The sequence below is a fragment of the Panthera uncia genome, chromosome D1 (assembly GCF_023721935.1).
Source record: "Panthera uncia isolate 11264 chromosome D1, Puncia_PCG_1.0, whole genome shotgun sequence".
In the NCBI taxonomy this organism is placed as follows: Eukaryota; Metazoa; Chordata; class Mammalia; order Carnivora; family Felidae; genus Panthera; species Panthera uncia.
This window is the reverse complement of record NC_064808.1, coordinates 58,797,143-58,813,353: the sequence shown is the minus strand read 5'-3', so window position 1 is coordinate 58,813,353 and position 16,211 is coordinate 58,797,143. Positions and strand designations below refer to the sequence as shown.

The 16,211-nt window shown below is 42.4% G+C and overlaps 1 protein-coding gene across 2 annotated transcripts in view; it reads left to right on the top strand.

The window, feature by feature from the left end:
• The window catches only part of GAB2 (GRB2 associated binding protein 2), a 186,953-nt gene that overhangs the window by 151,719 nt on the left and 19,023 nt on the right, over positions 1–16,211 (top strand). For both annotated transcript variants that reach the window (XM_049619769.1, XM_049619776.1), the window contains one exon: positions 7,650–7,893. In XM_049619769.1, the coding sequence (XP_049475726.1) occupies positions 7,650–7,893 (244 nt within the window). The remainder of the gene's footprint in view (positions 1–7,649; positions 7,894–16,211) is intronic.

The following is a 16,211-nucleotide window of genomic DNA, read 5'->3' as shown; positions in this document are numbered from 1 at the left end:
GACTTTTGTGTGACAAACTTGTGAACTCCAACACAAGTAGAATAAGCAGCAGAATGAGGTACTATAAAAGGTTTAGAGGAAGGCATGATTAATTCTAACTGGAGACCTTAAGGAGAGCCTGGAATTTGCTCTGGCCTGTAGTTTCCCCTCTCTAAAGTGAGGATCCCAAGGGCAGAGATGGTTATGTAAGGATATGTGGCATGCCTCTCGGCTACAGTCACTCTCTTTCCCTCCCCTGCACCCTTCACAAAATCAATTTCTGCTAAAGCGTACTGAGAGATCCTATATGTCAAGGTCAGGATGTTCTGACTTGGCTCTCAGAGCCCTTTGGGGCAGGCGGAGGAGTGGGGGAAGTGTTCTTTCTCAGATCCTTCCCCAGAGAAGGGGACGCATCAGGCAGCCTAGTCCTACAGGGTAGTCTCACAGGGTCTTGTGTTACTGCCTGTCTGTGCCTCCCCTTTTTTCTTTCTCTGTTTTGTAGTTTTTATAAACCACTAGAAGATGTATTTTTGAGCTTGGGGAATTATTTATACTAGTCTTTAGTAGTTTGGTGCAGCGAATGTTTACTTACCATGCAAATGTGAGTAACATAATAAACTCATGACAAAATAACAGTCCTGCCAGTCAGTGTCCGGGTGATGAGATCCCCTGACTTGATTGCCTCTCCCCTCCCCTGCACGTTATGGGGAGTACATCTTCATTCACACTGATACATTGTTCTTTCCGTGTGGTAGAAGGACCCCTGAAGGAGGAGATCTGAATTCTTATTCCAGGCTTCAGGTCTGCCCTACCATGTGGCTTTGGACAAGGAGCCTCACCTTTCTGGGCCACAGTTTCTCCAATCGGAAATGAGAGATGTGGGTGAGTGGGAAGGACAGTGGTGATAAATGAGCAGTTAGACTCCAGGGCCCTTTCTAGTTGCCATATTATGTGAGTTATCATATAGAGTGAAGCTATTTTGTGTTTGGCCTTAAATTTATGAACAATTCCTCTAATTATGATGTGTGCCGGATGATTCTGAGGATTATTCACCTTAAATAATTTCTTGTGATTGTGAGTTAAAATGAACTGTTGATCCAGTCTTGCCCTCAGCACCTGTCAGCATGCTTTTGTTTTTAGAATTCTCCACCCTCTGGTCCCTGGTCTTTGGTTAGCTTTCTCCAGGGGGCCACTCACCCTGTAGAATCCTATACTATTCTCTTTTCAAAATGTGTTCATTGACTGCCTTCTCTTTGGCATTTGACAACATGAAAAATGAGGTGCAGAGAGATTAAAAGTTTTGCTTAGGTCCCTGTTGTAAAATGGTTTATGATCCATGTTTCTGAACCCACATCAGGGCCTTTTCTGTAACACATTGTTCCTTTTGGACCCTAGATAGATGATAGAAAAAGCCAGTGAGAACAAGGGTGGCTTTCAGTTTGTAATTTTGATGATGCAAAAAAAAAAAAAAAAAAAAAGATTTTTGGAAGAATTTGTGTTCTCATTTGGGTCTCTGAGTTTGCTTTGCCCCTGATTTTTCAGTTGACCTTAATTCTTCTACCTGTGTCCTGGAATTAAGAACAAGAAATTATTGGGGTGCCTGGGTGTATCATTCGGTTAAGCATCCAATTCTTGATTTGGGCTCAGGTCATGATCTCACAGTCATGGGATTGAGCCCCATGTTGGGCTTTGTGCTGACTATGTGGAGCCTGCTTGGGATTCTCTCTCCCTCTCTCTGCCCCTCCCTCCAATGCATGCTCTCTCTTTCTCTCAAAATAAATAAACATTTAAAAAAACAAAAATAAATAAAATAAAAAGAACCAGAGATTATTAAAAGCGAAACCAGTTGATCTTATTCTATCTCTGTGTAAATATGTCTCATTAGGTCTTACATGGAACAGCTCTCTTACGTTTCCCAAAGATGGCTTTTATGTATATCCCTGACCTAATCCAAGTTCTTCCTTTTTTGAATAGAGAAAATGAGTCCCAGGAAGGTGAAATGGCATGCCCAAGATCACTCAGCCGGTTAGAGCAGAGCTTGGCCTAGGCTGTCATTCTGTTAGTTGACTCTGCCTTTCATAAAGCTAATACCGTTCCTCACTCAGGGATCTCGTGGGAGCTCTTTTCTCTACATGAACGAAAAGAATTGGCTTTGAAGAAAGTGAGATCTGTTTCAGATAGGTTCTGATGCTTTCTAGCTGTGTGACCCCAGAGCTCATTATTAACTTCTCTGAGCTTCAGTTTCTTCATCCAAAAAGAAGGGGAAAAAACGGAAATAATAATTTCTACCTCGCAGAGTAGACTAGACACACATAGTAGGTGCTTAGTAAATGGCAGCAGTGATTATTATAGTCAGTATTGTCCTTTTTGGTCTCCTTCCACATATAACATACAAGTTATAGTTGGAACTAAAACAGACAACAGTTACCTTCCACGCGTTCTCTGTTGCTTGGAAAGCTCCTCCATACCTCTTGGCCCATTTCAAGGTGGCAGCATTTCCACACGTATTACGGAATCAGAGCAGGCACTTTGCTAAATGCTTCATATGTATGATCTCAAACTACATGGCAGCCCTGGAAAACTATGTATTTTACCTGTTGAACAGGTGAGGAACAAAGAGGTTTGGGTAACTGTCCAAGGCCACAGAGCAAGGACTTAGCAGATCCAGGCTTTGAATCCAGCCTGGGTCCCAGCATGTGCTTTGGTCTACCACTTCATGGGTTCTGATACCCACTGAGTCTTGGGGCAGGGATTTGGGGAGAGAGAAGGATAAAGATGAAAAGGGCATTGAGATAAGGGAACCAGTCATTATTTGGCCAGTCATCTTTTCCAGAAACTCCCGCCAACTGCCCCTTTCCTGCTCCTGTTATCACTAGCCAGTTGATGGCTGGGCTGGGCAGGGCTGGGTTGGGCTGGGCCACTCTACTAAAATCCTTCAGAGCTTTCCTGTTCTAGAGTTTTGCAAGAAGGTGGGCGGAGTGTTTGTGCACTGGGCAGGCTTCCCAGGGGTGATTGTGGAAAGGAAGGGGAGCGATTTTTAGGGCCCTAAAAAGAAGCCAGGAAGAAGAAGAAAAAATAAAACCCTTTTTAAAAGAAAACAAATTGACTCAAGCATTTTCTGGCATTATCTTTAGTCTAGACATGGAGATAGAAGCCCAGGCCTGGAGTCTGGAAACGTCTATTTTCTTCTTGCTATATAACTGACCTTCCTAATGACCCAAGACACATCATTACACCAGCGTTATAGCCACATACCAAAAACAGCCCAGCCACACGCCTTTAGCATTCTTTTCTTCCCTTCAAGATGTAGCCAGGCAATAAAAACAAATCCTATGCACGTTTTATGCAACTGCATGGATTTGTTTTCACACCTGTGGGGTTTTTTTTAATTTTTTTTTAACATTTATTTATTTTTGAGACAGAGAGCATGAACGGGGGGAGGGTCAGAGAGAGAGGGAGACACAGAATCCGAAGCAGGCTCCAGGCTCTGAGCCGTCAGCACAGAGCCCGACGCGGGGCTTGAACTCACGGACTGTGAGATCGTGACCTGAGCCGAAGTCAGCCGCCCAACCGACTGAGCCACTCAGGCGCCCCTCTGTGGGTTTTTTTATTCACCTTTTACACTTTGGGTCTTTTGACCCCAAACATGACTTCTTGATATTTTGTTTTGTTGAAATTCCTACTGTCTTGCCATGATTGGGGGGTGAACCCCCCTGAACAATAAGGTTGGAGGACAGGCAGGGAACTGAAGATAGGAAAGGGAGAATGTCTCTTACTCAATCTATTTTAGTAAGGAGTGTTCAGTATTCTCTTTAGAGAGGAAATAAGCTAAAGGTCAGATGTGTTTAATTAGACCATTAATCTCTTGCACATAATTAACACTTCATACTTTGCAAAGTGTTTATACGTGTGTGTGTGTGTGTGTGTTTAAATGCACATGCCATACATCACCCATTTAAAGTGTACAAGTCATTGTTTTTTTAGCATGTTCACAGGGTTGTGCAACCGTCACCACCATCTAATTCTGGAACATTTTCATTACCCCAAAAAGAAACCCCATACTCATTAGCATTCACTCCCCATGCCCACTCCCCCATCCCACCCCCACCCCTGGGAAACCACTAGTCTGCTTGCTATCTTTATGGATGTGCTGATTCTGGACATTTCACATAAATAAAGCCATATAATTTATAGTCTTTTACACTGGCTTCTTTCACTTCGCACAGTGTTTTGGAGATTCATCCTGTTGGGGCATGTATTAGTATTTCATATGGCTGAATAATATTCCATTGTATAGCTATATCGCATTTTGTTTATCCAGTCTCTACCTCTGTCATCACAATGGTGTTCTCCCTATGTGTCTTTGTCTGCTGTTCTTTTAAGTACACCCATCACTATGACCTCATTTTAACTAATTAGATCTGCAAAGATGCTATTTTCAAACAAGGTCACAATCTGAGGTTCCATGTAAAAGTGAGTTTTGGGGGGGACACTATAGCAAGCAGAAATGAGATTTTGGCAAGGTTTAATCCCAAAACAGCTTCAAAAGAGCTTTTCTGGAGTAGCAGATCATTATGGAGCTGACTGATTTCATAGACATGGCTTTATATTTATAGAATGGAGTTCCAAGTGGGCCCAACTCATCATAACCCCTACTTCATCTTATTAGCAGACCTTGAAAGCCTCTCCTATTTTGACCACAAGAAACAAGCATATTTGGTTTTGTGCTAGTAAAAATTATTTTATTCATTCAACAAGTATATATTCAGTACCCACTGTGATCTGGAACTGCTTTAGGCAGCAGGAATACAGAAGTGACTAGAATACCTTTTGAGAATTTACAGCATGCAGAGTTGTCCCGACCCTTTGTGCAGTTCATTCTTACGACCATCTTATGTCTTGTTGCATTCTTATGACCATCTTATTGCAAACTGAGACTCAGGTGAAGTGGTTTCTCCAGCTCTACAGATTTCTCAGATTTGATCCACAGCCTGAGCAGAGGGCTCCAGCCACGAGGACAGGTCACTCCTCTTTTTATACAGATCCACAGTCCAAGCATGCAACGTAGGGGGCATGTGGGATATATGGGTGCCAGGCAGGAGAAGTAGATTGTGACAGAATGGCCTTTCTTGTCAGACTTGGGAACCTGAACTTTATTCTGAAGGCAGTGAGGAATCAGTGAACGTTATTGAGGGAGTGTGGCCTGATGCTACATGCTTCGTTTGTCTAACCAACACATGTTTATGGACTTGTGTCACATACTGGGCTTGATGCAAGGGATAAAAGTGTTAGAAAAGAGACAGTGTCTCTGCCCTCACTAAGCTTACAGCCAGATATATGGAGTGATAGGACAGAAAAGTTACTATTTTCCTAAAATTCTGTTTGAAACACAAGGAAGGATTGGTCAGAAATAAGGTTAAAGAAATAAACAGAAAAATGGTTTTAAAAAGAGGGAGCTTTGTACGTTGTCCTGAGGATAACAGGGATCCACTGAAGAATTTTAAGCAGGGCAGGGACATAGTGACATGGTGCGGTTGTTGACAAACAGAGAGGGGTTGTAGTAACACCTACATTTCCGGCTCAGCTGATTGGATGGTGATGTTGATGTACTTCACGGAGAAGCAGGACACAGGAGGAGGAGGAGATCACTGAGCTTGACCTGCTTGTGGGACATCTGAATGGAGATGCCCAACAGGCATCTTAGATGAGAGCCCAGGAAAGAGAACAGAGTTAAAGATGGATTTTTTGAGAGTTGTCATCACCTGGCTGGAAGAGAACACCCCGGGAGAGTGTCCTGAGTCAGTGATGATAGAGGAGGCTCTGGGGTGAAACCCTGAAAAATGCATCCACTGAAAGGGTGGCAGAGGTAGAGGAGTCCAAAAAGACCACAGGGGAAGGTAGAAACGCACCAGAGGCTTCCTCTTGGCACCTTCCCTATGTCTTCTCAGGCCGCAGCTTTGCCCATCCCCGGCTCCATGGCTACTCCATCCCCTAGCATAAACCCTCTCCCCTCTGCCATTAGAGAGTTCATCTTGCAAATCTAATGGAGTAATGAAGCCATTGATTCTGTTAACAAACATCCAGTTCACTACAAGACCTGTAATGGGAATTCATTTTGGAGGTCAATACAGCTGTCGATGGAACAGTTTTTCCCCAGAGGCCCATGGCTTTTCTGTTGTACACAGGCAGAAGTTGTTCTGCCTCGCATCAGTAAAGACTGGGGACTAATTAATGCGATAGAGCACTAACAAGCTGGTGATCCTGCCTAGGGCCATGAGAAGTGTACTAAAATAGGTCAGATGATGGGGAGTAGAAACAGAAGTATGTCCCCTCTGAAAAGATTTGACTAGCCCTAGCAAGCCCCCATCACCACCCCTGAAATGTCATCCCCCACTAGCTATCACATCACCAGCAATTACATCTTTAAAACTTTATTTCTTTTGAAGAAGAAGTTTCACCGTGGAATTATTGTGTGCTCCATGACCTTTTTCTCCTTCCACAGACTAAGAAATGTCTATGCGCCTGGCCTTTATTAGGTGAATCCTGGGACTGTAGACATAACAGCATCAGGCACTGTTCATAGAAACAAGGCCAGGCAGGGAGGCAGAGTGACAGTGGACATAATGAAGCACAGGCCAAGTGCCATTGGCAGCCAGAAAAAGGACTGAGTCCAGGAAGGTTTCAGAGAGAATATGATATCCATGTAGGGTCTTCAAGTCTGCATATGAGTGCCAGTGGAGTAGAAGTGAAATCCAGGCGGAAGGAACAGCATAAGCCATGAGAAAGAGTTGTAAAAGGGACTGGTGTGTCTGGGGACTGATGAAGCTTCCGAATGCCTCGGGTACAGGAGGAGAGAAGCAGGAAGTAGGTCAGACTGTGAAAGGCCTTATGTGTTACGCTCAGGAACTTGGACTAGGCTTGGAGAACCAGCCAAATGAGTAATGCCCTTGGCTGGGAGGGTAGTACTCTCAGCTATGATCTATCTTTAATACCTTGCTGCTTTTCTAGCACAACAGAGGGGAGTTTAAGATGAGAATTAAGAGAAAAAAGACCAATTGACACAGAGTGGTGGGCACAAGAGTTGGGGAACGGGGAACATCGTTGTCCTCAGAGGACTTGGAAGGGCAGGCAGGAGGAGCTGGGACCAGTCTTCCATGGGACGGTCTGCTGCAAGTACATTTCTGCTTTTATCATTTACACAATAAGGTACAGTCCAGGGTCTGAATCAATGAGTCTTCAGGAAGCAAAGCTCATTTAACAAAGCCAGCCTTAGCTTTGACAGAGGTGATGACAGCAGGAGCCTCCAAAGAGGAGGAGGGCAGTAGCACTTGCTGCCCTCCCTCTGGAGAAGGGCCAGAGTCACAGTCCTGAGCCATGGGCAGCCACACCTCCTGGGAGCAGGGCCATCACCATCAGGGTTGTGACAGGGAGCGGACTCCAGACGACTCCAGGAGCAGTGCCGAGGGACAGGGCATCTCCGTTTCCACCAGGAGGCCACAGTCTTTCACTCAGGCAGACAGAGAAGGAGCAGGTGTGTGAGGGGGAGAGAAGGCTGCTGCTGGATCATTGCCTCTGCTCTTAATATCTCTTCTTCCTCTGACATCCCACTTTGGGATAAGGCCACTTTTCTTCCCCTTTTCAGTCACAGAGCTCCTTCTCTTGTTTCACAGACTCCCTGAGAAACATGTCCTCTGCCAGTCACGGCCCCCGCTCTTCTCCAGCTGAGCTCAGCAGCTCCAGTCAGCACCTTCTTCGAGAACGCAAGTCCTCAGCCCCATCGCACTCCAGCCAGCCAACCTTGTTCACCTTTGAACCCCCTGTGTCCAACCACATGCAGCCCACCTTGTCCACCAGTGCGCCTCAGGAGTATCTCTACTTGCACCAGTGCATAAGCCGGAGAGCGGAAAATGCAAGGTAGGAGACTGCTGTAAGCAGCGGTGGGGCAAGCACCCACTCACAGGACCTAGTCGCTTTCCGTCCTACAGTTTTTAATTTTAAAGACAGGGGAGTGAAATGTTTTCTCTTCTCAGGTGAACAGACGTATTTATTAACAGAGCATCCTTCTTTTGCTTAGGTAACCTTCACATTTTACTGCTATACAGTGATAATTGGGTTCCTCTGGAACCCATGATCAGAAACGATGCTATAAAAATGTTTTGTTTAATTTGGAGGAAAAAAGGCACTAGGGGCTAGAGTTTCAGAATTAGGAAAAAAATCAATTTATTTGCTGGCATTAAGAATATATCTATAAACCAATGCTTTCAACAATAGCCAAATTATGGAAAGAGCCTAAATGTCCATCAACTGATGAATGGATAAAGAAGATGTGGTTTATATATACAATGAAGTACTACTTGGCAATAAGAAAGAATGAAATCCTGACATTTGCAGCAACATGGATGTAACTGGAGGGTATTTTCCTAAGTGAAAGGAGTCAGTCAGAGAAAGATAGATATCATATGTGTTTACTCATATGTGGATCTTGAGAAACTTAATAGAAGACCATGGGGGAAGGGAAGGGGAAAAAATAGTTGTAAACAGAGAGGGAGGGAGGCAAACTGTAAGAGACTCTTAAATACAGAGAACAAACTGAGAGTTGTTGGGTGGGGGGAGAGGGGAAAATGGGTGACGGGCATTGAGGAGGGCACTTGTTGGGATGAGCACTGGGTTTTGTACATAAGCAGCAAATCACAGGAATCTACCCCCAAAACCAAGAGCACACTGTACACACTGTATGTTACCCAACTTGACAATAAATTATATTAAAAAAAAAGAATATAGCTATAAAATCTTACACTACTGAACAGATCCATATCTCACTTTTGCTCTAGAGCTGCACTGTTCTGCATGGTAGTCACTATCCATATGTGGTGATTTAAATGTGAATGGATTCAAATGAAATAAAATTTAAAAGTAAGTTCTCAGTTGCACTAGCCACATTTCAAGTGCTCAGTAGCCACATGTGGCTAATTGGCTGCTGTACTGAACAGCACAGATAAGGAAGCATCTCATCATCACAGGAAGTTCTAGAGCAAGGACTTCCTGCTCGAGAATAACGGTCTTTGTATTTCTGGCACCAATCTCTCTCACAGGTGCGGAGCCTGTAGATATTTTTATTACCTTTTATTCCCATTGCTAGGGTAAGCAAAAGCACAGAAATGATGGACTTTGCCAGAGCTTGTTCCCAGTTACTACCATGGCCAGCAGGCTACAAATCACATTTCTTAATTAATTTAGAAATACCTAATTCGTGTTAACAAAAATTAAGGCAATTAGAGAACTATGTATCACGCCATGGAACATTTTCATGTATAATCTCACGTGACCCAATCAAAGGCACTGAGAGGTAGCCAGTCTAGCTCCCTTCTCCCCGCCTCATAGATGAAGAAAATGAGGTTCACAACTAAGAAGTGACAGAGGTAGGGCTAGAAACCAGGTCTGCTTGTTTCTGGTCCTAGATTCTACACTGCACGATTCTGCTTCTGGGTCTCTGAGTCATTTACCATCACACAACAGAGGCTCCCCGAACTCGGTCTTAAGGTTGTCTCAAATGCCCATTTCATTTGTTTCAGGATTCATTCATTTGTGACCTTTTAGTAGTTCAAACACGATCAACTTAGACATAAGGAGCTGAGTTCTTTAAAAAAAAAAAAAAGGACGAATTAGCCAAGATCACTGAACTAGTTAGCGGCAGTGCTGTAAATAGCACTGATTCTCCTGAATCACACACCCGAGACAGGCAGTGGGGTGTGACCAGAAGCAGATCACAGGCTTTGGAGTCCATCAGATATGGGTCCAAATTCAGTTCTGCTACTTTCCTTGTGATCTAATTCTTTAACCTCCTGAGCTTCCATTTCCTTATCTGCGGGATGGAAGTAATTAATTCTGAGGTTTACTGATGAGCATAAAATGACAGAACACATACACCCTAAGTAGTGCATCCTCAGTACATATTAACGTTTCTTCTCCTTGTGCTGCATCCCCCTCTCCTGCACGTGTGATTGCCTGAGGTTAGAGAGGGGGAGGTCTTCAAATCATAGTTCTGTCGAAAGACAGTGTACTTTCTCTTAATGCCTCTCAAAGTGCATATGAAATACCTGGGGATCTGGTTGAAATGCTGATTCAGTGGGCCTGGAGGGGGTCCTGAGATCCTGCCTTTCTGCTGAACACCTGATGATGCCAGTGCAGCATGTCTGTAGATCACATTTCAAGTAGAAGACTTTATCTAATATTGACAACTGCCACCACCCCCACTCCGATGGTGCTGCTAAAGCAACAGATATAGAAATGTCTCTGCTTGAATTAGCAGTTGTGGCCCACTCTCTGCACCTCCTCCTCCTCTGTAAAACCTCTGTTAATTTTCCTAGATGAAATTTATTTCTTCCCTGCATTCCCACAGCATTTTTTTATTCTCTCTCACACAGCATTTGGAACTCTCTGCTTCATATTATGGATATTTATATTAATATATTTCTGCACTTTGTGAAGACAAGACCAAAGTCATATAGTAGGTGCATAAAAAACATCAAAACAAATTTCTTATAGAGAGTCAACATAATAGGGGAGACCAGACTTGTCTGGCAGCAGCTGGGGAGGCAGCTTTACTGCGGGCTTTTCTCTGTGTTGCTGCTTTCACTTGTGTGGGTGTGGGAGTAAGAGAGTGATGAGCAGGATCTTGGAGACTTTGGGAAAAAATAAGTTCAAACAATTTGCAGAATTCCCAAGTGATGGAGGGTGGGAAGGAAGCTTTCTTCAGTCCAGAAACACCATATAGTTTCTGGAAGTGTTGGAGTAGTTTGCATGATACTAAACATACTGTGGGGCACCTGGGTGGCTCAGTTGGTTAAGCATCCGACTTTGGCTCAGGTCATGATCTCACACTCTGTGAGTTTGAGCCCTGCATCGGGCTCTGTGCTGACGGCTCAGAGCCTGGAGCCTGCTTTGGATTCTGTGTCTCCCTCTCTCTGACCCTCCCCCATTCACTCTCTGTCTTTCTCTGTCTCAAAAATAAATAAACATTAAAAAAAAAATTAAACATACTGTAACAATTATAAACTCCAAACACAATATAAAAAAGCAACTGTTCAAGCACTGAAGAGCAATCAAAAAGCAGGCAGAAACTGAGAGATTTGACTCTTCCAAGGAGCTAGCAGCATACAAAGACATTAAAATATGTGTGTTAATTGCTATAATATGTGGGGGTAGGGGAGGAGAGACTGGATCCTGAGTGAAGAGATGGTGAGATTCAGGAGAGAGCTAGAAACTCTGGAAAATAACTGAGAGGTTCCAGTTCCTGTGTGGTGGCAGAAACACTCCCTCCCACTGGTCACAACTGAACACTGTGGACAAAATACAATTACCCTGTCATTGTTTTGAGTCTAGAAAAATAAAATGAGGCAAATTATAAAGGGGAGAAAAATTTGGAGCTGCAGCTACACAGAGATGAATTTCTGTATCTCATGGAATTTCCCTGAAGGCGGGCCTGCTCGCCCAGCAGCACAGCGGAGTGCACAGCTGAAACTCTAATGGAAACCCCATATTTCTTGGTAGAGGAACCAGAAAAGGAGCCCTTTGGGGGCTGGAAAGGAGTAGAGTACCCAGAGTGAAGACAGTTGGAGAAGAGATTTCCTAATTCTGGGTGTGAAACTGCACAAGTCTCAGGCTCACTGTGAGCTGCATGGATGTTGGACAGACCACACCAGCACAGCAGAGGTTTTGAGAACTACACTGAGATTTGCACTCTGACACACAGAAGGAGACACAGAACTTGGCAGCCTGAATCTAACCACGTAGGTTGCCTGCAAAACAAAAACCTCCACGTTCTCCAGAGGATTATAACAGAACCCAGAGTCCACACAGCATAATATCACAACATTAAGTATATAATCCAAAATTTCTCAGCATACAGAGAACCGGCAATGGGTAACTGGTTCTCAAGGGAAAGCACTGATGCCAACTCCAACATAACCCAGATGTTGGAATTATCAGACACAAATTTAAAATTAAAAAACGAGGGGCGCCTGGGTGGCGCAGTCGGTTAAGCGTCCGACTTCAGCCAGGTCACGATCTCGCGGTCCATGAGTTCGAGCCCCGCGTCGGGCTCTGGGCTGATGGCCCGGAGCCTGGAGCCTGTTTCCGATTCTGTGTCTCCCTCTCTCTCTGCCCCTCCCCCGTTCATGCTCTGTCTCTCTCTGTCCCAAAAATAAATAAAAAATGTTGAAAAAAAAAATTAAAAAACGATATTTCATGTGATGAAGGAAAATGCATTTGAAATTAAGGGAAAGGAAAAAACTATGAACCCCCACGTTTATATCCTGCAAAATTATTCTTTAGGAATGAAAACAAAATCAAGAGATTCTCAGAGGAAAGAAAAATAAGAGCATTTCCAAGAGATCAGATTTAAAGAAGTGATAAGGAAGTTCTTCAGGCTGAAGCAAAATAGTACCAAAAGGAAACTAAATCTTCAGGAATGAAGGAAGCGCAGCAGAAATAGGAGTTATCTGCATAATTTTCCCCCTAAGTTCCTTAAAATTTGTGAGTGTTGAAGGCAAGTATTAAACATTGTCTAGTGAGGTTTTCACCTGGTTTTCACTCTTCAGCCAAAAGTGCTTCCTTTGCCATTTCTTACCATATAAGTCCCCTTTTGACATGTTCTCCCAGTTTTCATTTGTCTGGAAAGATCTGTATTTAGCCTTCATTTCTGAGATATTTTTGCTGGATATAACATTCTGGAATGATAGTGTTATTTTCTTTTGGCATTTTAAAGTAGGTCATTCTATAGTCTTCTGCCATTCATTGTTTCTGATGAGAGGTCAGATGTTATTTTTATTCATAGAATCCTATGTGCTATGTATCTTTATTCCTCTGAATGTTTTTTTTCTCCTTTTTAAAAAAAATTGTGAAATACACATAACATAAAATTTACCATCTCAGCTATTTTTAAGTGTACAGTTCAGTAATGTAGAGTACTTTCTTCCACACTGTTATACAGCCAATCTCCAGAACTCTTTTCATCTTGCAAAACTGAAACTCTCCACCCACTAAAAATTTCCCGTTTCCCCTTTCCCCTACTCCCTGACAATCTTCTTTCTACTGTCTGTATGAGTTTGAATTCTCTAGGTAACTCATATAAATGGAATCATATAGTATTTGTCTTTTTGTAAGTGGCTTTTTTCACTTAGAATAATGTCTTCAAATTTCATCCATCTTATAGCATATGTCAGAATTACCATCCTTTTTATGGCTGAATAATACTTCATTGCCTGTATATGCCACATTTTGTTTATTTGCCCCTAAATAGACACCTTGATTGCTTCCACCATTTGGCTATTTTGGATAATGGGGCTCTGTACATGGGTGTACAAATACTCTTCAAAGACTCAGCTTTCAATTATTTTGGGGTACACCCAGACATAGAATTGCTGGGTCCTCTGGTGATTATATTTTCTATCTTTTGAGAAACTGCCATACTGTTTTTCATAGTGGCTGCACCATTTTACAACAGTACACAAGGGTTACGGTTTCTCCATATCCTTGCCAATATTTGTTATTTTCTGGGTTTTTTGATAGTAGCCATCCTAATGTCTATGAGGTGGTATCTCACTGTGTTTTTATTTGCACTTCCCTTCCATAATGATTAGTGATGTTCAGCATCTTTTCATGTCTTGGTGGCTATTTGAATATCTTTGGAGAAATGTCTTTGTAGGCCTCTGTCCATTTTGTTTTTAATCTGGTTGGTTTGTTGTTGTTATTGGGTTGTAGAAGTTCTTTGTATATTCTCGATATTAACCCCTTACCAAATACATGATTTACAGATATTTCCCCCATTCTGTAGATTACCTTTCACTCCGTTGATTGTGTCCTTTGATGCCAAGAAGTTTTATACTTTGATGTAGTCCAATGTATCTATTTTTACTTTTGTTGCCTGTGCTTTTTGGTGTCTATATAAAAAAATCATTGCCAAATCCAGTGTCAGGAAGCTTTTCCTCTTACATTTTCTTCTCAGAGTTTATAGATTTAGGTCTTATGTTTAGGTCTTTGATCATTTTTTTTGTTAATTTTTTACATATGATCTAAGGTAAAGATCCAACTTCATTTCTTTGCATACAGACATCCAATTTTCCCAGCACCATTAGATAAAAAGACTTCACTGGATTATTTGTTTTTCGGGTGTGGAGTTTGGTGAGTTCTTTATAGATTTCGGATACTATCCCTTTGTCTGATATGTCATTTGCAGATATCTTTTCCCATTCCATTGGTTGCCTTTGTTGATTGTTTCCTTTGCAGTGCAGAAGCTTTTATCCTCATGAGGTCCCAATAGTTCATTTTTGCTTTTAATTCCCTTGCCTTTGGAGATGTGTCAAGTGAGAAATTGCTGCAGCTGATGTCAGAGAGGTTTTTTCCAGCTTTGTCCTCTAGGGTTTTGATGGTTTCCTGTCTCACATTCAGGTCCTTTATCCGTTTTGAGTTTATTTTTGTGAATGGTGTAAGAAAGTGGTCTAGTTTCATTCTTCTGCATGTTGCTGTCCAGTTCTCCCAGCACCATGTGTTAAAGAGATTGTCTTTTTTCCATTGGATATTCTTTCCTGCTTTGTCGAAGATTAGTTGCCCATACATTTGCGGGTCCTATTCTGGAGTCTCTATTCTATTCCCTTGGTTGATGTGTCTGTTTTTGTACCAATACCACGCTGTCTTGATGATTACAGCTTTGTAGTAGAGACTAAAGTCTGGGATTGTGATGCCTGCTGCTTTGGTCTTCTTCTTCAAAATTACTTTGGCTATTTGGGGTCTTTTGTGGTTCCATACAAATTTTAGGATTGCTTGTTCTAGCTTCGAGAAGAATGCTGGTGCAATTTTGAATGGGATTGCATTGAATGTGTATATTGCTTTGGGTAGTATTGACATTTTGACAATATTTATTCTTCCAATCCATGAGCATGGAATGTTTTTCCATTTCTTTCTATCTTCTTCAATTTCCTTCATAAGCTTGCTATAGTTTTCAACATACAGATCTTTTATATCTTTGGTTGTATTTATCCCTAGGTATTTTATGCTTCTTGGTGCAATTTTGAATGGGATCAGTTTCTTTATTTGTCTTTCTGTTGCTTCATTATTAGTGTATAAGAATGTAACTGATTTCTGTACATTGATTTTGTATCCTGCAACTTTGATGAATTTATGTATCAGTTCTAGCAGACTTTTGGTGGAGTCTGTTGGGTTTTCCATGTATAATATCATGTCATCTGCAAAAAGTGAAAGCTTGACTTCATCTTTGCCAATTTTGATGCCTTTGATTTCCTTTTGTTGTCTGATGGCTGATGCTAGCACTTCCAACACTATGTTAAACAACAGCGGTGAGAGTGGATATACCTGTCGTGTTCGTGATCTCAGGGGGAAAGGTCTCAGTTTTTCGCCCACTGAGGATGATTATTAGCTGTGGGCTTTTCATAAATGGCTTTCTCCACACCCCAAAAATAAATAATCCAGTGAAGAAATGGGCAGAAAACATGAATAGACACTTCTCTAAAGAAGACATCCAGATGGCCAGCAGGCACATGAAAAGATGCTCAACGTCACTCCTCATCAGGGAAATACAAGTCAAAACCACACTGAGATATCATCTCATGCCAGTCAGAGTGGCTAAAATGAATAAATCAGGAGACTATAGATGCTGGAGAGGATGTGGAGAAATGGAAACCCTCTTGCACTGTTGGTGGGAATGCAAACTGGTGCAGTCACTCTGGAAAACAGTGTGGAGGTTCCTCAAAAAATTAAAAAATAGACCTACCCTATGACCCAGCAATAGCACTGCTAGGAATTGACCCAAGGGATACAGGAGTTCTGATGCATAGGGGCACTTGTACCCCAGTGTTTATAGCAGCACTTTCAACAATAGCCAAATTATGGAAAGAGCCTAACTGTCCATCAACTGATGTATGGATAAAGAAGATGTGGTTTATGTACACAGTGGAATACTACTTGACAGTGAGAAAGAATGAAATATGACCCTTTGTAGCAACGTGGATGGAACTGGAGAGTGTGATGCTAAGTGAAATAAGTCATACAGAGAAAGACAGATACCATATGTTTTCACTCTTATGTGGATCCTGAGAAACTTACAAGAAACCTATGGGGGAGGGGAAGGAAAAAAAAAAAAAGAGGTTAGAGTGGGAGAGAGCCAAAGCATAAGAGACTCTTAAAAACTGAGAACAAACTGAGGGTTGATGGGGGGT